General features: G+C 52.2%; 1 protein-coding gene across 2 annotated transcripts in view; it reads left to right on the top strand.

Annotated features, from left to right (window-relative positions):
- The first annotated feature begins 584 nt into the window (after positions 1–584).
- Positions 585–21,925, top strand: part of LMO1 (LIM domain only 1) — a 40,474-nt gene continuing 19,133 nt past the window's right edge. Inside the window, exon 1 of one of the 2 annotated variants that reach the window (XM_077112250.1) lies at positions 585–761. In XM_077112250.1, coding sequence (XP_076968365.1) covers positions 740–761 — 22 coding nt within the window. In that variant the 5' untranslated portion in view covers positions 585–739. Of the gene's footprint in view, positions 762–4,862; positions 5,412–21,925 lie in introns of those variants that run through there. The other variant, XM_077112249.1, reaches the window with a different exon arrangement.

The raw sequence follows: 21,925 nt of genomic DNA, 5'->3' as shown, positions 1-21,925 counted from the left end.
CAAACACCCGCTCACACCCTGCAATCCCTCACACTGGCATGCGGTCACACACACACACACACACACACACACACACACACACACGCAGTCCCTCACACGCACACACTCCGGCTGTGCTTTTGTGTTTTGTCAGAATTAATGAGAAAAGTTCCCGTGCCCTGCGGGTAATTAGTGTCCTTGGAGTTAAATAAGCTAATGGCGGGCACCTCTGGCCCAAGCAATTATGTTTGTGTATTGAATAATTGATTCAAAGGGGGGAAGGGCCGCTAATCAGATCTGAGCATAATGAATTGATTTAATTAACAGGGGAATCTGAGGGGCCCTGGGAAATACAGGCTTCACTCGGCTGAGGCGAGCGCGGCCCGCGCGGAGAGAGAGTGGGCGCGCGGCTGCGGCTCCAGCTCCGGCTCCCGCCCCGGCCCCGGCCCCGGCCCCGGCCCCGGCCCGACCCGTCCAGCGGCGGCTCCGGCCCGGCCCGGGCGATCCCAGCGCCTGTCCCGCAGCGTCTCTCTGTGCGGACGCGCCGGGGACCCTGAGCCGCGCCCTCCCCGGGTGCCTCGCTCCTTGCCCGGCGGACGGCGCTCGGGCGGTGAGTCGTGCGTCCCGGTCCGCGGCTCGTGGGGTGCGGAGCCCGCGCCGGCCGGGAACATAGCAAGCAGGAGGCGCGCGAGGAAGCCCAAGCCGCCCGCCTCTCCGCGCCTTCGGCCAGTGGACGACCGGGGCCGCCAGGGAGGAGACCATGGTGTTGGGTCAAGAGGACGGTAGGTGCCCGGGGCGCGTGGGGGTGCGGGCGGGGCAGCGGCTCCGGCCCTGCGGTGGCTCCCCTGCCCGCGGCGGCGGCTCCCGCCCCCTCCCCGGCCGCTCGGGTCGGTGGGCGACTTCCCGGAAGCGCGGTGGCTGGCTGTATGTGCGGGCGTGTTATCAAGGGTAGCAGGTTCCGCTCCCGGGGTTCCTCAGAGGGATTAGGAAGTCTCGCCGGCCACCTGGAGCCCGCACCCCAGCACGTTCCCGGCCAGGAACTTTCTCACTGCTCCTACCGCCTTGCGGACCCCGGGAGCGCCTCTCCCGCGAGCGCCGCGAACTCCCAGGCAGCAGCCGCTGCCGACCAACCTGAAAGTGAGGGTCCAGCCAGACCAGTGTCATCCTGGGGTCCCTGTCCAGTGTCAGTCCTGGGGCTGAGGGATGGGTGACAATGCCGATGCCCCTGGCAGGACTGGAGAAGGTGGTCAGTTCACCGGGGTCCAGCCACGTAGGGAGGTGGCACCTTGGCCACAGTATGTGGATGGGCCATATATAGTCCAAAATATCAGGTTCAACCAAAGGTGGATCTACCTGGAAGCTAGTGAAGTTTTAGCTTCGGGGTCCTTTAGTCCATCCCTGGTAGTAATATTGTATTAGCATTAGTAATCTCATTAGAAATCTCACCCTCCTTTTCTTAAAGAGGGTGCTGCAAAATATATGTTTGGGGCCTCACAAAATCTGGGTCCACCCCTAGGCCCAACTCAGGTCCTCCCCATTCCAATTGCTGATCTCCCAAGATAAGTCATAGCCTGGCTGGGGGGTGGGCAGTCCCCAGGGGTTAAAGCAGCCCATTAATGCCTGGAGAATGAAGCTGCTGGGGCAAGAGACTGGAATATTTGGGGCTGAGGCAGCTATTGGTCTTCAGGGAAAGGATCTGGCTGCCTGGCCTTCCTCTCTGGCTCCATTAGTCTCTATGGTGCTCGACTGTCCTGGTTTGTCCGGAACCGTCCCAGTTTTAGCACTGAAAGTCTTGTATCCTGCACCGTTCAGTCCCAGGGCAAACCTGAACAGTTGCTCACCCTACATGCACAGTATTTTCAGGGCTGGTGTGTGAAGCTAGCTTGGCTTTCATCAAAGGGCTGAGGTAGTCTTCTTTTCTGGGGTGCAGATTTGGCCCAGGCCTCACAAGGCCTAACAATTTGCGGCTGCAGTTTCTGAGAAGGCCTCCTCTCCAGGACTCCCCAGAAACCAAGAGGGAACGTTTACCAACTATGCATTTCTTCACTTTAGCTAGTTGTAAAATTCCCGTGCATTGTCTGCTTTGGTGTGAGTAGGGAGGAACTTGGCCAGGATCTATCTTGATTGCATTGTAAAGTTTGTAGGATTGCTCACTCCTGTCAGCTGTGGTGGCCATGGGGAATGGGCACGTCACCCCAACTCCCTCTCTGAACGTTACCTCTATGGCCGGCTGGTAACCTCAGCTTGTAGACAGCTATACTGTGTTGAGTGCAGGGCCCTCAGGCTGAGATACATCTGACACTCTCCAAGGCAGTTCTGGAATATTTGGTCTGCCCGGGGCCTCAGGCCCTGGGTCCCACTCTTCCCACCTCTCCACTTTCTATGCAGGAACACTTCCTCAGGACTTTGCTGCTGTGTGCAGCCAGAAACTGCTGGGACCTACCCAGAACTTTTGTAAGGCCAGACATTAGCTCCCCTTTCTTCCCACTGTTTCCTTGAGGGCTGATCAGCTGACCTTCCCTGATGACCCTAGAGGCATTTCAAGGGTGTTTTGGAACATTCTTGGCAGGTGGAAGCAAGAATACAGAGTACGTACTTATCACCTGTGGAATGTGTTGGGAGCAGCCCCAGGGAAGCCAAGGATTCTTCCCTGGTGTTGTGGGTGTGTCTCAGGACATGGAAGTAGCTTGGGTGAGGGTGAGCATGCGGTGGGTGGTTACCTGCCTGCGCAGCAGCTACCCAGGAGCTGTAGGGAAGCCACCAGATGAGTGTGGCTTATGTCTGGCTCTGTCAACCCAATAGGCCCCTTCCTGGCTGGGAGCTCAAGTCATCCAAACTCTCTGGGGCGCACCAGGCAGCTCCATAAACCAGCTGTGGACCCCCGCTCCAGATCAGTTTGGGAACTTCATGCTTACAGCCCGTGGGTGGTGGTGCAGAGAGACACCTGTGGGCACTGGGAGCCTTCACAGCCCCATTCCCATGCTGATACACCTTACCTGCTTCTGCAGCTCACTGCTGAGCATTCCAGGCCTGCTTCAGGTCCAGGGCTTGGCAGTGAAAGGGGCCCTGACTCCCCAAGGGTATACAGGCTGCATAGCTGATAACTGGTTCCTTGGAGACTGGTGGGAGCTGGCATTGGGATGAAGATTCCCAGGCACAGCATATGGACAAGAGAGTGGGAAGCCAGCCTGGTTTGTGGGTCTGGGCCAGACCCTGAAAGTGAGAAGAAGTGGCCCATGGTGGTTAGGAGTAAGGATGCAGCCCTTGTGGAATGAGTGCCTCTGGGTAGCATGGGGGGTTCTGCACAAGAAGCTGCCCCTTTCCAATCTCTCAGGCCCTGTGCCTGTTACACTGCCTGGCCCCCAGCTCAGGCTAGGTGACCAGCTGGCACTAACTATGCCACTGGCAGTGGTGGCCCAATGGCAGTGCCATAGCCTTCCTTAGACCCTCAGGGTACTACTCCAGCTGCAGTGGCAGGGGAGAGATCAAGCCCATAGTCCTGAGGATTGGCAAGTCTGTGCAAAATGATATATTTAACATCAAATGTACTCAAGGACAATTAGGATTAAGTAAGTATTCAAGATGAAGGAGAAAATGTAACCTTCTGAGCTGCGGATAAGGCATCTCATTAGAAGCAGCCTCTCTTCTGTTTCCTCAAAGCTGACTTCCCTGGGTAGGAGAGGGGAGGGTGGGCTGCAGCACCCCACTCCTCTTCTGTCAAACACACCCTGAATTGGGGCCTTCCAGAGTTTCAGGGGCAAGGCCTGGCCTCCAGGTCTCCTTTGTACCTGATAATACCCCCCATTGTCTAGGGTGCCACAGTTTACAAAACTCATTCATATTAATCATCTCTTCTGATCCCCACAGCAACCTTGGAGACAGGAAGAGCAAATCCTCACAAACAGGGAAACTGAGGCCCAGAGAGAGAGTTAATTGTCAAGGTCCACCATTGGTAATTGGCAGGGATGGGATGAGATCCCAACTGGTGGCCCTTCACCCCTCCAGGGACTTCCACTTTCTTCTCCTTGCCTGAGTCTAGGCCCAGAAGTGACTGCCAGGACCCAGCCTCCAACACAGCTGTCTAGATCCCACGTTGGGCTGGAGAAAAATTACAATTTCCATCCCACCCTGGAACTCTTTACCGACAGGGGAAAAAAAAACCACTCTTGAGATTTGAATATGGGTGGCCTTCCTGGAGTAGGCAGCCTGGGCACCAGTCCCAGGGCCCTGGAGAGAAGCAGGATCTAGGAGCAGAACAGATGAACGCTGTCTCTCCTCCTGTCCACTGAGTTGCAGAACAAGACTTGTCAACTCTGTAATAGCAGCAGGATTCTTTGTTTGTTTGTTTGTTTTTCACTGCTTTATTTCGAATGCCTAGAACAGTGCTTGACACATAATACAAACTCAACAAATATTTGTGAAATGAGAAAGCCCGAAGGCATGTACGCTCTGGGGCTGCTTGCTCAGATGTTCAACAGGCTGCCCCAATGGTGAGCTGCTGGAGTCAGAGGTGGTGCTGGGCAGGCTCCGGGTAGGAGGGTCCTCTCCTGCAGTGGGTTAGCTTTGTGGAGCAATCTGGGAAGTAGAAACCCCGAGCAGAGCAGATAGGAAGGGAGGGTTAAGAGGCAGAGGCAGAGCGCCTGGGTGAGGAGGGCGCCCTATTGCTGAGGGCCTGGGAGCAACAGACCCGATTCTTCAACCCGACAAACATCCGAGGCCTCGCCGGCACCCGGCAACTTGAGCGCATCCCGCGCCGAGTGAGAGCTGAGTGGCCTCGAGGTGGCGCTGCGGAGCTGGGTAGCCGCGCGTCTCCACTCCCCATTAACCCGGGAGGGAGGGGGTCCTCGAGAAATGTGTGCATTTATTCAGTAGCAGGAGTGCAAACCTCATACATTGAGGGAGAAAGGCAGCGGGAGACGGCCGCCGAGATTCTCCCAGCTCTTTGAATATAATTTTAGATTGAGATTCAGATTAAATCCGAGGGGAAAACACTTTATGAGGCTGAAAGCTGTGTCGTTGCCAGAGCCAGGGTTATGAGCTATCAAATGCAATTACATTAAGACAGATTATATTGGGCAAATTGAGCCATTTAGAAGGTGAGAATCAAAGAAACGGCTCTGATCTTCTCTTCCCCCTTCTCTCTCCCTCTCCCTCTCTCTCTCTAAATTGCAGTTCGTAGTTCCTTGCAATTCTGAGGCACAAAAGTAGGTGAGACTGCTTTTGTAGCTGCGAAGTGCTTCACTCCTGAATGTAATTCTAGCTGAGTGCAATCTAGGTTAAGAGCCGGACAAGCGGGTAATTAGAGCCCGCTTGCTGCCGGAGGACCGGCCGCCCCACCGAAGCGCGCCCGGAGTCGGCGCCCTTCTCCCGGCCGAGCTGAGCTGCGGCTGGACACGGAGCGCCCGAGATGATGGTGCTGGACAAGGAGGACGGTAGGTGGCAGGCGGGGGTCCCGACGCCCGTAGCCCCCTGCCCCCGCCGCGGCTCTCTGAAAAAAAAAACACATGCCCAGGACACAGGCGTACGCATGTCGGGCAGTGCCCAGATCGCCTGGCGGGCGCGCGGCGGGCTGGGGTTGCGGGGCAGGGAGGCACTGGAGGCGGGGGCGGTTTGAGCGAGCCCCGGGCTGCGCGACCCTGGGCGTCCCGCGGCGCGTCCGACCGCGAGCGGACGAGGTGTGCGCCGGCCGGTGTGATGCTCGGCGGGGCCGCGTGGAGGCTCCCGGCTCCCCTCGGCTGTCGGCGCCGTAATGCTTTACTTAGAGCTGTGGGTCTTTGCGGCTGCTCCTCTCACCGCAGCCATAACCCTCGCGCCCGCCGCGTAACCCAAGAGGCGCTGAGCGCCTAGCAAATCAGCGGCCTCGGGGAGAATCGGACTTCCGAGCTTGGGGCCAGCGGGCGCGCGAGAGGACGGCGCTCGGCCCAGGATGCCTGGGAAGCAAGGGCAAGGCCGGCTGGGCCCTCCGGAAGACCGCTGTCCACTAGCGTGACTCGGTGAGGAGAGACCCCTCTCCGGCCGGCTGTCTCCCTGAGCTTGCCTTGCAGGCAGGAGTTCGGCCCAGACGAGGAAAGCGCCTCGCCACCGGCTAGTAGCGCTCTTGCGGGTGAAGCCCCGCGGGAGTGGCGTGGACTTGAATAGCCTCAGTGTCCCAGGGATCTGCGGTGCTGAGAGATCAGAGGGGCCCATGGCTGCTGGAAGCCACTAGCAGGTGGTTCCACGGATTCTAATGCCTTCGTGGCTAGGGGTGCCCTGCAGTGAGTGTCCTGGAACACTCAGGAGAGGTTGGGGATCCCAGCATTCTTAAGAGTTGAAGCCCTGTGGCCTAAGCTCAGCCTTGAGGTCAGGAGATTGACAGTTTCCTGGCTGCTACCCCAGACCCTCCTGACCTGGGGGTGAGGGTTGCTTGCTTTTTTTTTTTTTTTTTTTTTGGTGTTCCAGGAAGTTCTGTATGTAATCATTGGCACCGGCACTGCTGCCTGCATTCTGCCACGGGTAAGGAACTGAAAGGGTGGGTTTCATGTGAGTCAGTCTGATCTTCTACTGTGCCCTCTGCCCATGGGGGCAGTGGTATGGACACAGTCACTTGTTGAAATCTGGAAGTTAAGGGACTTGCTCAAGGTCACATAGGACCCTTTGCTGCTACTGCGTGCCGGAGCCCCCAGCCTACCTACCACCTCCTGAGGCATTCACAGAGTCTGGCCTGGGTGTGGATGTGGGCGAGCCCTGTGGCTGGTAAGCCCATGAAAGGCATTTCTCAGCACGTGTGCAGCCAGAGAGGAAGGGGTAGCTAGATGTTTTGAGGCTTTTAGCCAAAAGAATCCATGTGCCGGAGACTGGCTGGAGTGTGACGACCATCTTGTGTGTTCTCTATTCACGGAGCCCTCTGGGGAGACCCCAGCACTGCCTCCCAGGTGGGAGTAGGCCACCAGAGAACAGGGCTGATATAGTTTTTCGTGGAATGAAAAGAGGATAAAGGGGCCTGGGAACAGGTCAGATGGGGAGAAAGGGGGCCTTGATTCAGTTCCTTTTCATTTTCCATCCCCCTGTGTTATCTTAGACCAGTCACACCCACCTCAGGGCTTCATTTTTTTTCTCAATAAAATAAGGGGCTTGCAGAAGTCAGTGCAGAAGGTCCTTTCTTGATGTCTGGGAATCCTGTCACTGTGGAGAGATGTGGAAATTAAGATCTGTCTTTAGCTAGGGGTTATTCAGTATTCTTAGCTCCCCAGGCCTAAGGCAAGAATCCAGAAGACCAGAGCCCTTTACATGGGTGGTCTCAAGCGGGCAGATACATCTCATGCCAACAAGATGACCGCCGCTCCCCAGGTCTTGGAACTAACTGCATGTCCAGGCACCCCAAGGTGCTTCAGGCTCCATAATGTCAAGGGCTTCCAGATGAGCCTTGAGTGGGAATGGATTTCTGGAGGTCATTTTGGACAGTCTCCTGTATCCAAAGTACAGTTCACTTTAACCACCTTGGGTGTAAGTGTTTCCCCTTGTCTCTGTCCAGCCTAAACAATAGGGTGCCCTCTACCATTGATGCCACTGGGCTCTGGGACCCATTACAGCACAAGGTGGCAGGCAGCCGAGTCCCTGAGCAGCCTAGAGCTTGTCTCATCTTGTCCAGCCTAGAGCTGTCTTTCAAAAACAGCCTTTCTGCTCAGAAATTCATGCTCCACTTTCTGTTAACGTCTGGCCTCCCCCGGATGCAGGACATCTTCAGTTGAAGGTGGCACCTTCAACTGGGGGAGGAAGAGAGCTCTGGACCCATTTACGTTTACCTCCAAACCTGCTGCCTAACTTCTGAGCACTTGTGCTTTTTTAGCAGGCAGCCGCCCAGGCTGGGTGGCAGCTTTGGCCCCTAGGGCCCCCAAGGGGTGTGTCCTCTGGGCTGTGACAGCTACCTTTGTCTGGCGGCAGCAGGGACTCAGGGCTCCTATTAACCACTCCCAACACCTTTTCTCCACCTGACAGCATCTTGTCAGAAGAGGCTGGGGCTTCTCTGGTTGAAGTCAGGTCTGCCAGCTGCCGAGGACCAAAGCTCCCGCTCTGCTGTGCTGCAGGGCTTTCATGTTGCACTTCTGAACGATAATAAAATATCAATCGCTTTGCCGTGGCAACGGGTTTAAGAGACTTTCTGAAGTATTGAATTGTCAGAATTTTTTTTTTTTTTTTTTTTTTGCTTTTAAGCACAGTGCATTATTAATAAAGTAATCCATTAGGTCGAGCAGTAAAGGGTCACCACAGAGACGGAAAGATCTGTTTTGCAAATGGTTAAACTTCAGGTTTTAAGATTAATTGCCTTCATTTGGACACTTGCTCTTGGCCAGGCCAGTTCCACTTTACTGGAACTCAGAATCTGGGCTTTTTAAATGCTGTTGGACCTGTCAGGGAAAGGGAGCTCAGCTCCAACTTTCCTGGAGAAATGGCCGTCTTCCCCTGGCACCTGCAGCTTGAGCTGTTGGGGACCCCTCAGACAGGAGTGAGCTGAGGGCTTTCTGGGGGAGGCTGGAAGTCCCAGGTGAGCAAAGGGAACTACCGCCCTGAATCCTGAGAGTCCAATTGTCCCTCCACAGCTCGAGAAGGAACCTCTGAGTAGGAGCAGACAGCAGAGGCTCCCAGCAGCCTCATGAGCAATGATGAGCTGGGGCTGTGGGGGGCTAGGCAGGAGAGGAGGCTGAGGGCGCCCAGGTCGGGGTGCTCAGGTGTCTCCAGGTGCACACCGGAGAAGGGCAGGTCTGTGTGTAAGCCTCCTCTGCAAAGGCCCAGCGGGGAAGACTGGAATGACCACAGGAAGCAGCAGGCGGATTGTGGAACTAAATGCCAGACATGATTCCTAGAGCATTTTTAATAAGTAAAAGTGCATAAGGAGAGTGGAGCTGGCCTAAGGAGGAGCAGACAGTGGAGTCTTCAATTGTTAATGACCGCTGAGAGCATGGCTTCCACACTTGACTCGGTTGATCAGCAAGGGCAGGCACTTGCCTATGCTTGGGCACTGACCAGCCCTTGCTTGGTCATCAGCAGGAACTCTGAGTTACCCCATCATACACAAGACCATGGAGACTTCTGGAAGCCTCCCTTGGCAGAGTGTGGCCAGGACCTCTGTAGGCCTGCAGTGGATGCAGGGAGTGGGCCCCCATTTTATTCCACATCAGAGGCCCTCGCTCATCAATGGCAGAGCCCAGTGGGTCCTGGGAAGCTGGCAAGGTGTGACCCAGAACTGACACTCATTGCCTGGAAGTGGGGGCGGGGGTGGAGTGGTCTCCATCATAGTTTGGTCTCTACTGCACCCTGTGCCAGCAGCAGCAACCTCCTCACTGCTGGGAATGAACATCACAAATCTTCAGCAGCACGTATAACCGCTTCCCCTTCCTGCCCAAACTCAGCTAAGCAGAGTCTTTAAAAAATGACCCTCCCCCTCCCTCTCCTCCTCCATGAGTCTTGGGTAAAGAAGCAGGTGCTTCTCTCTGCTCCCCGCTCTTCCATTCATTTGCCCACCCAGAGCACTAAGGGGGGATAGGGAAACAGCATAAATTGGTCTGTCGTCCGGAATCCATGTCTCGCTAATGTACCCAGATTAACTCAACTGTAAATTGTCTCCTTGGACGGCGGTGTCTTGCTAAAAGTTTCCCATATGATTCATGATTTGGATTGCTTTTAACGGCTATTGGCCAAGCAAGCCAGTGACTGTACAAGGTGATGCAATTGGCATTAGCGAGGGGAGGCACGGGAGCGTGTAATGCAGTCAATACTGCATTAACTACTGATGCCCAATTACAGGGAGCGGGAGAGAGCCTTTCAGAAGCATTAGGACTGGGGGAAGCTGAGATCACTGGCCGCTGCTTGCCTAAAAGCTTCACCCTTTGCGTGCCGGTGCTTAGCGCTCGTGTGTCCATGCGCTTGGCCTCTGTGGCTGCGGGAGCTGCCTTTCTCTCTTGCTGTCTCTTTCTCTCTCAACATGTCCCACAAAGATGCTTTTAACACATGGAAATGTGCATTTTTGTAGAGCTGGGGCCTGCCTCTTCTCCCTCCTGAGAATTGATTTCCTGCCCTGGGTCCTGGATTTGGACCAGGCGGCTGCCCCACTTATTTCCATTTAAGAAACCTCTAAGCAGGCTCTGTTTGTGAACGGAACCAAGGGGAGGCCTGTTTTGGTTTTTCGCCCTTGGAATGGATGGATGATTGCCAACAAGCATTTGTGACTGGCCCTCTGTGGTCGTGGACAAAGGAGACATGAGGTTCAGCCTCAGTCTGGAGCTGCCAGGGCAAGGCTTCCAGAATTGGGAAGTAGCCATGGTTAGAGCGACTGTGCCTTCTTTGAGCAAAATGACAGAGCCATGATGTTACAGCTAGGGGAGGCTGATGGGGGAGCCACCCAAACTCTGCTGGGATCCTAAGAAGGTATGACCCTGAGGAGTTAGAAGCTCCCTCCAAGCTACATCACCCACAGGGCAGAGCTGCTCCCCTGAGCAGGGGAGGCCAAGGGTATTGTTTGGATCCATCTCCAGGGGCCAAAGGGCCGCCCCAAACCCCTAACCCCTGCGTTAGGAAGATTGGAAGGAGATAGGGCAGAAGGTGGCAAAAAAGAACGTGGGTACCCTAGCAGGTGTCATTTGACTTGCTGCTGCCTCGATCAGGCTAAGCTACGCAGCTCCAACATGTCCACTCTGGTTTTGTGTTCCATGCTCACCCAGTATTGAGGCTGCTTTGCCTCCACACCTCATCTTTACAGTGAGAACAGCCACAGTAACTGGCAGGATTATCAGGATTAAACGAGATAGTGTCTGTGTACACACTTGATACACCATGAAGCCTGTGTCTGCGTGAAATGACATTGCTCTCTGCACAGTGAACAGTTTGGTCTGCAATAGTCCTGTGCCCAGTCCTTGGTGTATCGTATTCACTGCTGGATAGTGGGCCCATTCCTCCTTCTTCCAGTTTCTCCCTCGTGGCTCTTGTTCACTGCTGCCTGTGGCGGCAGCTTGTCACACTGCTTTCCGCTGTCCAGGTTCCCAAGGTGGGTGGTATCCTCCAGGGTTAATTACTCTTTGCCAACCTTTCCATTTATAGAGGGAGAGTTGAGGCTCAAAAAGGGCAGGAGTGTTGCATGGGGTTATGTGGGGAGTTAGAGCCCAGAGCTTTGCCATTGTTCTGGGTTCCACACCCAGTGAAGGAGGAGCATCAGGGGTGCGGGGGCTCCCTGCCTGGGCTTCCCAGGCACAGCCCTCACCAGCCTGCTGACAGCCCAGCAGATGCGGTTCTGATGGGGCTCCTTCTGGAAGGTGCTGGCGTGCTAACCCAGCCTGAGTTCCAATGTACTGGAGAAGCCCCCGAGGTACATATAGCAGGTAGCCCATCCTACCTGCCCACCCAAGCTGGAATTGAAAGATATTGAGGCATGTGGAACATCCCCCACACCCACGAGGCTTAGCTTTTCTCGGTGCTGCTAGAGTGAGTTCTCTTGACATGTCCATATTCAGGTTGGAACTACACTAGTTGAGTATAGGAGTCAACTTTATATTGGCTTGTAAGAGCTAATTTTTGCACATTCCCCCCCCAACCCAAGTTTAGTGATATCACATTGGTAGCTTGAAATCAGCCACAGGGGGTGAGGTAGGGGAGAATTTATACTACAGAAATTGGCAGATGCAATAAATCAGGGTTTCACCCTTGAGAGATGCTTATTAAACATTTAACATTCCGCCATTGCATTGAACTCACCTGGGACTCTGGACCCACTTCTTTCTGTTCTGCCACCACTGTCCTGCCATCTTGATCCTGATACACAGTATAGCCAGACTGACCCAACCCGAGCTATGCTACATTCTGCCTGAGACCTGCTGCCACCTTGACCATCATGCAAAGCTATGCAAGCCCAGTATGTCCATTCTGGTTTTGCGTTCAGTGCCCACCCACTGTTGAGGTTATCTTGTCTCACCTTTACTCTTTTGCCCCCCTTCCCTGCCATGCCCTCTCCTCTTCAGTTAGTCTCCCAGGAGCCTACAGGTGGTGGCCAAGGCCTCTCACAGACCATTCCAGGCCATGCTCAGAATCATGTCCACCCAATCTAGCAAGAAACTCATTCCTTAGTGGTTGGAGTGTGTTTGTTTTTTGAGCCCACAGTGACTGGCACAACTGGGGGCAGATTAGAAGCAGGTGGAGTAAGAGGAATTTCACATGTCTCAGAGTGAAGGTATACAGGGTCAGGTCATGTGGGCCACAAGCCTCACTAGCTCATACCTCCCACTTCCTTCCCTGAAGGTCATACTGGGCTTTCTTGAGTGGCCTACTGTGTTCAGACACAGCCCACTGGCATGATTCAGGTGACCTGGTCCTAGTTCCAGCCGATGGCTGTATGATTTCAGGCAACTTACTGGGTCTTAGTTATCTCATCTCTACAATGGAAACGACAGTACCCAACTGGGACCTAATGTCCATGAATCCAACTCAATAAGCCAGGAAGCCCAGGCCTGTGGGAGGTGACTCTGCTCTCTGTACAGTTACAGTACAATCTGTCAGGCTTCAGCCGCTCTGTCTTTAGAGGTCATAATAAATACAATAGCTGTCATTGCACTGAACCCTCAAAAGTGTTCCATAGAAGCCAATAAAAGCCTTGTGCTGTGCATCTGAATCAATTAGCTATTGCTGTAAACAAACCACCAAAAAGCTCAGCCGCTCAAAACAATAAGCATTTACTTAGCTCACAAATCTGTGGGTCAGTGATTTTGGCTGGATTTGGCCGAGTTATTTTTCTGGTCTCGGCTGGATTCACCCACCCCCAGGCAGATGGCTGATGGGCTGGGGGTGACGGGGCTGCATGTCACCCAGCAGGCCCATTTAGCTCGTTCTCACAGGGGAGACAGGTCAGGAGAGAGCGCGGGCCACACAAGGCTTCTTGTGGCCAAGGCTTGGCACTGGGAAGCTGTCACTTCTGCCCCCCTCCTATTGACCAAAACCAACTCACTGGGCCCGCCCAGGTTTGAGAGGTGGGGAAACCGTCACAAAGAGCAAGGATACAGGGAGGGCTAGAGAACTGGGGCCATTTTCCCAGTCAATCTACCAAAGCCTTCTACATATATGATCTCATTTAACACTTAACCTTATGAAGAAGCTACTATTTCGGTCCTTAGCTGACAGATGAGAAAACTGTTGTACAAAGAGGCTGAGTAATTGGTCCCAGGTCCCGCAGCTCTTAGGCGCCGTGAGCCCAGACAATCTGGCTGCAGAGCCGCGCTCTCGTTCTGTGCGCTCTGCTGGCTCCCTTTCCCAGCCGGCAGACTTGGGAATGGGGGAGAAGGACGCATGGGGAGAGTCCATGGAAGACAAGAGGGGGTGGAGCCAGGGAGAGGATGACTTGGGGTGAGGGGTGCCTTGCTGGGTGGGCAGTGTCTCCCGAGCCCTCTCCCTCCATGGGCAAACCCAGAGGGAACCGTAATGAGGTCAGCCCCCGGTGAAGGGGCCTCCCACTTCTCTCCTTCCTGCAAAGGCCACTGGATGGTTTGAGAGGCTGTGAAGCTCCGTTAAGAGCTGACTTAAACCAGGGCATATATGCAGATGCAGGCGGGCAGGAATCCATTCATTGGTTAGCCCCTCACCTCAAAACGGGGCTGTAAGTGGGCTGCTGAGAGGCCTGTGTACATTCATAAACCAGCTGATTGAAAAGCAATATTTCAGATAAATACAAGCCAGCGATCTATCAGTAGTTGTAATAAAACCCAGGCTTCAGGCTGTGATTTTATTTTGAAATAATAAGAATTGCTTGATTCTTTTTACTTGAGTTACCATGGTAATTCCGGCATGGAGCAGTGTTATATTGATTTAGAAAGTGGACAGTAATATTTCTTTTGTGTTATTCTGTTTCGAGGCCTTGATTTCTAATTTCCACTTGGAGATTACTTTTATAAATTTCTTAAGTCCTTCCACTTTTTTTTTTCTTCCTCCCTCTCAAGGTATAATTTTCCTCTCATACGCCGCTATGTTCTGAGCTTATTGGTTTGCTCTTATTTTAAATTAAACTTGCTGGTTTCAAATATTGAAATGACATCTTTGTCTGTGTCTGTACTTTGGTTTAGCAAAATATTACAGTCTGACGCTTTCTGCTTAATAATTTAAGGGAGGCATTCTGGGGGCCCTCACTGGGTGCTGATAACTTATGACTCAACCAAAGCAGGCCTTAAACTCCTGACATTTTAATATTGTGTGGCGGGAGTGACCGCCCCTCTGCTCTGAATCTCAGTGGAGAAAAACCCATGTGGTACCTCAGAGGAGGATTTTAATAATTCACCTTTGCTGGTTGGCACGATGCCTTACTGGAGAGGGGGAGAGAGACTCGTTCCTCCCAAACAAGTGGGAGCAGCTCAGGCCTGGGCCCCTGTGGCCCACAGCCGGCACCCCGCTCCATCCTGCTTTTCCTTGCCCCTGCTTCTTAAAAAACCCTGGTTCCTGATCTCTGAGGTGAAGCAGACCAGGAAGTCTCATGTGGGTGCCATGAGACTGCCTGAATTCTCTGATGCTCGGTTTTTCCTCTTTAAAACAAGTGGAGTAGCATGAATTTGGAGTCAGACAGACGCAAAGGGTTCAAATCTTGCTGCTGCCTCTTAGTAATTCTGTATAAAATGAAATTACTGTTGAGACTTCAATAGGTAAAGCTGCCAACAGTCTTTTACAGATGGCCAGTGCAATTTTCCTAACCTTATGAAGGTTTTGGTGAGGAGCAGGGGAAGTAGATGTGCTTTGGAAACTCTCTTCTGCTCAACATGCCTGGGGTTCTCAGCTCTGGGAGAACTGCTTTGGGGTAAGGACCCCAGGCTGTAGGTCGGCCAGCTCCACCCACTTTCCTGGTCTACCCAGCTGACAGCGGGGGGGGCCCGGTTGGGGGATGGTTGGGATGGGGCTGGAGTAAGGGATCTGTCCTCTGAGCTCTTCTCCTCATCTCATCCCCCAAGGGTTGGGTTTCAGAAAGATACTCACAGTAAGCCAGGTTGTAGGGTAGAGATCTGGCTGCAGGACTTCGCTCTCTGGTCTGTCTGTGCCTGTCTGCTCCTGCAGTGGTGTGTCAGCTAGCTACTACTGTGTAACAAATGACTTCAAAATTGAGTAGCCTAGAACCACACACATTTCTTATCTCCGTTTCTGTGGGTCAGGGATCCAGGCATGGCTTAGCCTGGGTCTCTCACAGGCTATAATCAAGGTATCAGCCAGGGTTGGGGTCTCATCTCAAGGTTCATCTTGGGAAGGATCTACTTTAAGCTTGCTTATTTGGCCGTGGACAGGATTCCATTCCTTTTGGGCTGTTGGACTGAAGGTCTCCGTTTCTTGCTGGCTTTTGGCCAGAAGCCACCCTCAGTTCTGTGCCACTAGGGCCTCGGCAGCATGACAGCTTGCTTCCCCAAAGCTCTCAAGAGAGTGCATCTGCTGGCAAGAAGGAAGTCACCATCTTTTATAACCTCATCACAAATGTGACATTCTGTCACTTTGTATCTCTGGGGAGCAAATCACTAGTCCAGCCCACACCCAAAGGGGGATTACACAAAGGCATGAACCCCAGGAGATGGGGGCCATTGGGAGCCATTGTTGAAGTCAGCCCACGGTGAGAGGTCAGCTTCTAGAACAGCATCTCAGGCCCCAGGTGCCTGACAGTTTAGCTGCCTCCAGAGAAAATGAATCACCAGCTCCATCCCCAGAGCACCCAGTGCCTCTGCTTCGTGGGTCACTTCACACCAAGGAAGGCCGCAGATATCTCACAGCCTTTTACTTTATCTTCACAACACCCTTAGAAAGTCAGGAGGGCAAATACTAGCCCCATTTTGCAGAGAGGTAGCTGGGTCCAGACAGGGAAAGATACTGGTCTGGTCCACAGTGAGCTGACATGTGGCAAAGTTCACGTAAGAAGAATCAGGCCTCCCAGGTAGAAATGCCTGCCACAGACCTAGGGAGATGGGGTGGTAAAAACCCTCCCAACCCTCCCTGGCCCTGTGGTAAGGGGGGTGGGGTGGCACTGACTGTAAACACACATGGATGCACACACACGTATACATGCAAACACATGCACGGGGTTGGGGGTAGGGGCCACTGTAACCCTTTTTCACAGGTGGTAAGTTTGCCGAGGCCAAGGGGGTCCCGCAGTGCAGCCATTCAATGCACCCTTACCCCAGGGCCTCTGTTCTCATTCAGTGGTGAGCACAACCCTTGGAGGAGGGGAGGGTGGTTCCTTTCTGAGCCAGGTCCCAGGCAGCTGGTGGACCAAGGGCCCCAGTTCCCGCCTAGCTGCTGCTGGGAGAAGTGGAGGTGGCATCCCAGAGGCAACCTGGGCAGAGGCTGCTTCAGCAGTTCCTCACGTCTCACGTGGGAGCACAGGTCAGAGAACCAGAGCTCCTGCATCCACATCCCAGCTCTGCCGCCATCTTACTGTGTGTCCTGGGGAAAGTCCCCCTCCCTCTCTGAGCCTAGGTTTCACCATTTGCACTTTAAGGGCTAATGGCTGCCTGTGGCATTGTGTATAGAGGCAGAACTGTTGGTGGGGAGCCTGGAGAAAGGACCCTTACCAGGCTTCTTTCACTTTCTGGGATCAAGAGAGACAGTTTCCAAGTGAGAGCATCCCCACCTCTCTCCACACTTGTACTTGCCTCACTTGAATCCAAGTGGGTGGGCCCCTGTTTTTCCCAGGTCAAGCCTCAAGTAGGAGGCAGAGGGGGCCCTGGACCAGGCCCAAAACCTGGGAGCAGATGTCACAGCCTCGGGCTTCTGAGTTCCCTGGTGAAATATCAACTTTTATGGATGGGAAAACTAAAATCCAGAAAGCGTCTGTTCTTCCTTAATCAGCTGTGTGTCTTTGAAATACTTTCTGAATAGAAAAGTCCAGGGCACAGTAGGGGCTGCACCCAGCTCAGCATGGGACCTCAGGGCTGCACCCCATCTCTTTACAAAGATTGTCTCTTCCAGGGAGCCACTCTCATCCCAGCCAGAAGCTGTTTCCCATCTGCTGGGCATCTTATTGGCAGGGGCTCCCTCGGGCACGGGGTTCCAAGCTGGTACTCAGCCCAAACACAGACTGGGAATTTTTGACCTGCCATTTTGCCCCAAGGATATTTTCACACTACTCTTTGAACCTCAGAATGCTTTATCAGATCAGTGCCAAAATATGCTCTATATGTGAGATTGTAATATGTAATTTGGAAAAGTTCAAAAAAAAAAAGATCTAGTAAAATCAGCTGAAATAATTAACAAAAGTAAAACTGGCAACAGCTAAGACTGCACCTGGTAAAATATGTTATTGACTAAAAATTGACAGAAGAATCAAATCTTCCTGACAAAATTTAGATCTGCAAAGGTTGGCTCAGGAAACATTTTCTGATAAAATAATTGCCACAAAAAAATCTCAGCAGCAGCAAAAGCTGTAATTGGTAAGATCTGATATGAGCCAAAAACTGATCCTGAACCAGATCGTCACTTATACATTTCAAAATAATCATTCCCAATGAAAATAATCCCAATGAGATAAAAATGGGAAAGGGGAAGAAATGGTTTAACATTATGGAATAGAAAATTGATCAAGGAATTCAGTTAGTTTAAGGAAGTTCATTTAAAAATACTTTCATGGTGAAAAATCATTAGTGTCCATATAATTCTTATCAAAATACAGGTAGGTGTTGGGGGCAAGTCTCCAGGATAGGTGCGTAATAAATATTTGTTGGGTGAATAGCAACTGAATGACTTAACAGGTGACGGAGGTCGGAAGGGAGCAGAGAGAATCAGAAGGGTGAGGGCCCAGCGAGAAGACCAGGAACCTCTAGTTTGTGACCTGAGAGCAGGGCAGTCTTGGCTGGGGCTTAGCACATGGACACTGTGTGGGCAGTGGTGACCGAAGCTGGCAGGGACTTTGTAGTTAGGGGTCTGGATTTTATTTGAAGGTCTTTGAAGGGTTTTAGGCACAGGGAAGACCGTTGCTCATACTTACATTTTAGTAAGATCATTTGGTCTCTGGGGAAGCAACTGGAAGGGATAAAGCTAGAGGCAGGGGAAACAATGTGTGGTATAGGGGGTCAGGGGCTCTTCCATTTGACCTTCACAGGGTGCCTTCTCCCATCTCCCTGCATTCTGGGCTGCCCACTGCTCCCTCCCTCTCTCTCTAATTTCTGTTTCCCTCAGAGGGTGCAGACTGGGCCTGTGGGGGAGCAGGCTCAGGCCAGGGTGCAGCTTGGTCAGCGAGGAGGCAGTTGAACTCTGAGAGGGGAACGATGGAGGCCTGGCCTGGAGCTGTGGCCTTGGGGAAGTAGAGGCTTATCTAGCAAGCCCTGAACTTCTGTCCAGAGCTAGGGTAGAGTCAGAGGGAGGGCAGATCAAGCCTGTCCTTACCCACCTTTGTCCCTGAGGCTCCTGCTTGCCCAGGAAGCCTAAAGTCTGGCTGCTCAGGGCCTAGAGACCTGCCTAGCCTTCTCCAGCCTGTCTGAGAGGCAAGTGTTCTTTCCTCCATGACCCACACTTCCAGCAGTTTTACCTCCCCTTCCAGGGTATAGGAGTCCATGTCCCAAGGGGAGGGAACTCCAAATATCGCCAGACTAGATACATGCAGATTTGAAATTCTTTAAAAGATATAGCAGTTGCATGAACACATGCAGTAAAATGTGCAGTTTACTGCAGAAGTAGCTTTCTTTTGACTTGGAAGGTAATGAGCATGGACTTTGAGTTCCTCTGCCATCCTCTGACCAGAAGATCTCAGGTGAGTCTCACCCTACCACTCATTGCTGTGTGACCCTGGGCAAATCACTTAACCTCTCTGAGCCTCAGTTTTCTCATGCACAAATTAGAGCCCAGAGCACTCTCCCTGTCTCCTGCACAGAATTCAAATAAGAGAAAATGTGCTTTGCCAGCTGGGTTGCGCTGTGCCCGCTTGAGGAATAATTGATGAGAACACAATGGCTGCATAAAGTGAGTGGCACCTATAATATCCCCTCCTGCCAATTCTCAGCCCTGAGAGGTCTTCTCAGGCCCAGATCCCATAGAGCTTTGGAAGATAAGTTTAGAGAAGTTAGGGGATAGTTTCCCTAAGGAGCAGCTTCACAAGACAGCAGCCCATGATGAAGCCATGAAGACTCACGGAATCGGCCTTATGCCTAGAAAGTAGATATGTGTCCATTTGCCCCCAAGGACCAGAGACCCTCTTCAGGTGACCAGAGCCGTCCTCTGCTCTGTGGGGCTCTTCTCACAAGGGAGGCTGATCTGTCTCCGCTGAGAGGGGGCCTGAGGCACCATCACTACCCCCAGCCTAACCCCAGTCATTCCCCCAGGCCCGGGGCCAGCGCTGTGGCCCTGGCTCCCCCTGCTGGCCAGGGCACTTTATCATCTTGGGCCATTGTCTCAGTTGCAGTGGTTTTCCTCTGACCCCAAGGCAGCGTTGTTCCCTCTTTCCTGACCTCTGTGGCCTGCATCTGAGCTTGTACACCCCTGCCTGCCCCGGGTGTGGCTCATAGGCCCCTGGAGAGAGCAGCTACTCCTTTCTGCACCTGGACTGGGGGCCAGGAGGGTTTCACCATGGTCCTATGCATTATGCACGTACTTGTAATACCCATTGGAGGACAAGCTCAAGGTCCTAGAAACAGGGCCCCATGCGGGGAGGGGTCCCGGAGCAGCCGGAGGCATGCCCAGTTCTCAGATAGAGCACAGTCCTTGCAGAATGTGAAAATTCCACAGTGTGAATACAGTGGTAGCAGCAGTGAAAAAGCGTCCGAGTTTCCCGGGGAGCCAGGCTGGGAAAGTAGATGGAGGAAAATTTCTGGATCATGGTGGAGAGGTTGGAGAGGTAGGCTGGGGTGCTCTGGAATTCTTTCCTCCCTGCAGGGCAGCTGGTGGGAGCTGGGGTGAGTAGGGCCTGGCCGCACCAGCTTTCCCGCAGTCCTTCTGCTGCTGGGCCGCCCAGCGCCTCCGCCTGGCGGCTGCTGACCCCCACCTCGCCCGCACCCCTGCCATCCCAGCACTTCATTCTTTATGAATTTTCTCCTGTTCTCAAGGGATTTTGTTTTGTGCATGTGTGTTTCTTTTATAGCAGCTTTATTAAGATATAATTTATATACTACAAAATTTACCTTTTAAAATGTAGTGCTTTCATAGACCTGTGCAACCATCACCATTCTCTAATTCAAGAATATTTTCATCATCCCCCAGAGAAATCCCATACCTATTAGCAGTCACTCTCCATTTCCCCCCTACCTCAGCCCCTGGCAACCACTAATCAATTTCTGTCTCTTATGAATGTGTCTATTCTTGGCACTTCGTATAAATGGAATCATACAATAGGCGGCATTGTATCTGGCTTTTCCTTAGCATGGTATTTTCAGGATTCATCCATGTTGTGGCATTGCTTTTTATGGCCAAATAATATTTCATTGTATGGTATACACCACATTGTGTTTATCCATTCATCAGTTGAGGGACATTTGGGTGATTTCTACTTTTGGGCAACTGTTATAACCATTCGTGTACAAGTTTTTGTATATGTGTTTTCACTTCTCTTGGGTGTATACTTAGGAGTGGGATAATGGGTCATATGGTAACTCTATGTTTAGGGCTTGTTTGTTTGATTCAAATCAGCAGTGGAAGAACTTTTAGGAGAGAAACCATCCTTGGTTGTCTGAGCTTCCCAGAAGGGAGGTTTACCACAGCATGGCACCTGCTGAGCTCTTGAGGTTCTAAAAAACCTTGCTTAAGTCCTATAGTGTTTTGTTTTGTTTTGTTTGGGGGAGGAGGGGCGCATGATCCAGGAATCGAACGCAGGTCTCCCGCATGGAAGGCAAGCATTCTACCACTGAGCCACCCTGGCCTATAGTGTGTATGTGTGGGGGTTTTTTTTGACGTTTTTATTTTATTGTGAAATATCATATATACACAAAAAAAGCAATAAATTTCCAAGTACATTTTAACAAGTAGTTATAGAACAGATTTTACAGTTTGATATAGGTTACAGTTCCATGATTTTTTCATTGTTTCTTCTAGCTGCTCCAAGACACTGGAGACCAACAGAAATATTGATATAATGATTCAGCAGTCACACTCACTTATTAAATCCTATCTTCTCTGTTATACTCTTCCGTCTCTTTAAATGACATATATACATAAAAGCAATAAATTTACAAGTCCATCACAACAGTTAGTTGTAGAACGGATTTCAGAGTTTGATATAAGTTACAATTCCACAACCTGTAGTGTTTTGATCTATAGCATGGGGTTCATATTTAGTCTTGCCCACCTCAAGGACTTTTGGAAATATTAGTCCTAATTAGGACTTCCGTAGCATGTCAAGGATTGCAAAGCGCTCCTGCTTTAGTTCTTTGGCTCTGTGAGTTGGGTGTTATTACTCTGGTTTTACTTACGAGGAAGCTGAAGCTCCGTGAGGTTAAGGGACTTGACTGAGTTTACGTTGTGGGTCAATGGCAGAGCCTGAACTTGAACCTAAATGCATAAGAATCTAGGTCCTAGCCTGAAGCTCTGCCTTAGATGTGTTTCTAGGCAAGACAGGGCCCTGTGTTGGGAGAGCCCTGCCCAAGCAGCCACAATGTTCTATGCCCCATCCTGGGTGCTGGGAAGTCAGGGGTGGCCAGATGTGGGCCCTGAGACAAGCAGTGCTACCAAAGGAGGGACACGGATTTTGCCAGTCCACGGTTTAGCGGTGTGACCTTGGATAAGTCACTCTACTTCTCTGAGCCTCAATTTCCCAATCCATACAATTGAAGTAATAGTTACTACCTCATCACACTGGAATTAGGACTTGGTGAGCTGTTGTAGGTGAAGTGCCAGGCTTCTTGCTGACTCAAACAAGGTATAAGTTTACAGAGCACACATGAGGGCTTGGAGGGGGTGCAGGGTGCTGTGGGGCCATTGAGGAGAAGTGGCTGGCTTCGGGGCTGATCAGGGCAGGCTTTATAGGGAAGGTATCACTTGGGTTAGCCAGGAC

The sequence above is a fragment of the Tamandua tetradactyla genome, chromosome 8 (assembly GCF_023851605.1).
Source record: "Tamandua tetradactyla isolate mTamTet1 chromosome 8, mTamTet1.pri, whole genome shotgun sequence".
NCBI classification, from domain to species: Eukaryota; Metazoa; Chordata; class Mammalia; order Pilosa; family Myrmecophagidae; genus Tamandua; species Tamandua tetradactyla.
This window is presented reverse-complemented; position numbering and strand designations above follow the sequence as displayed.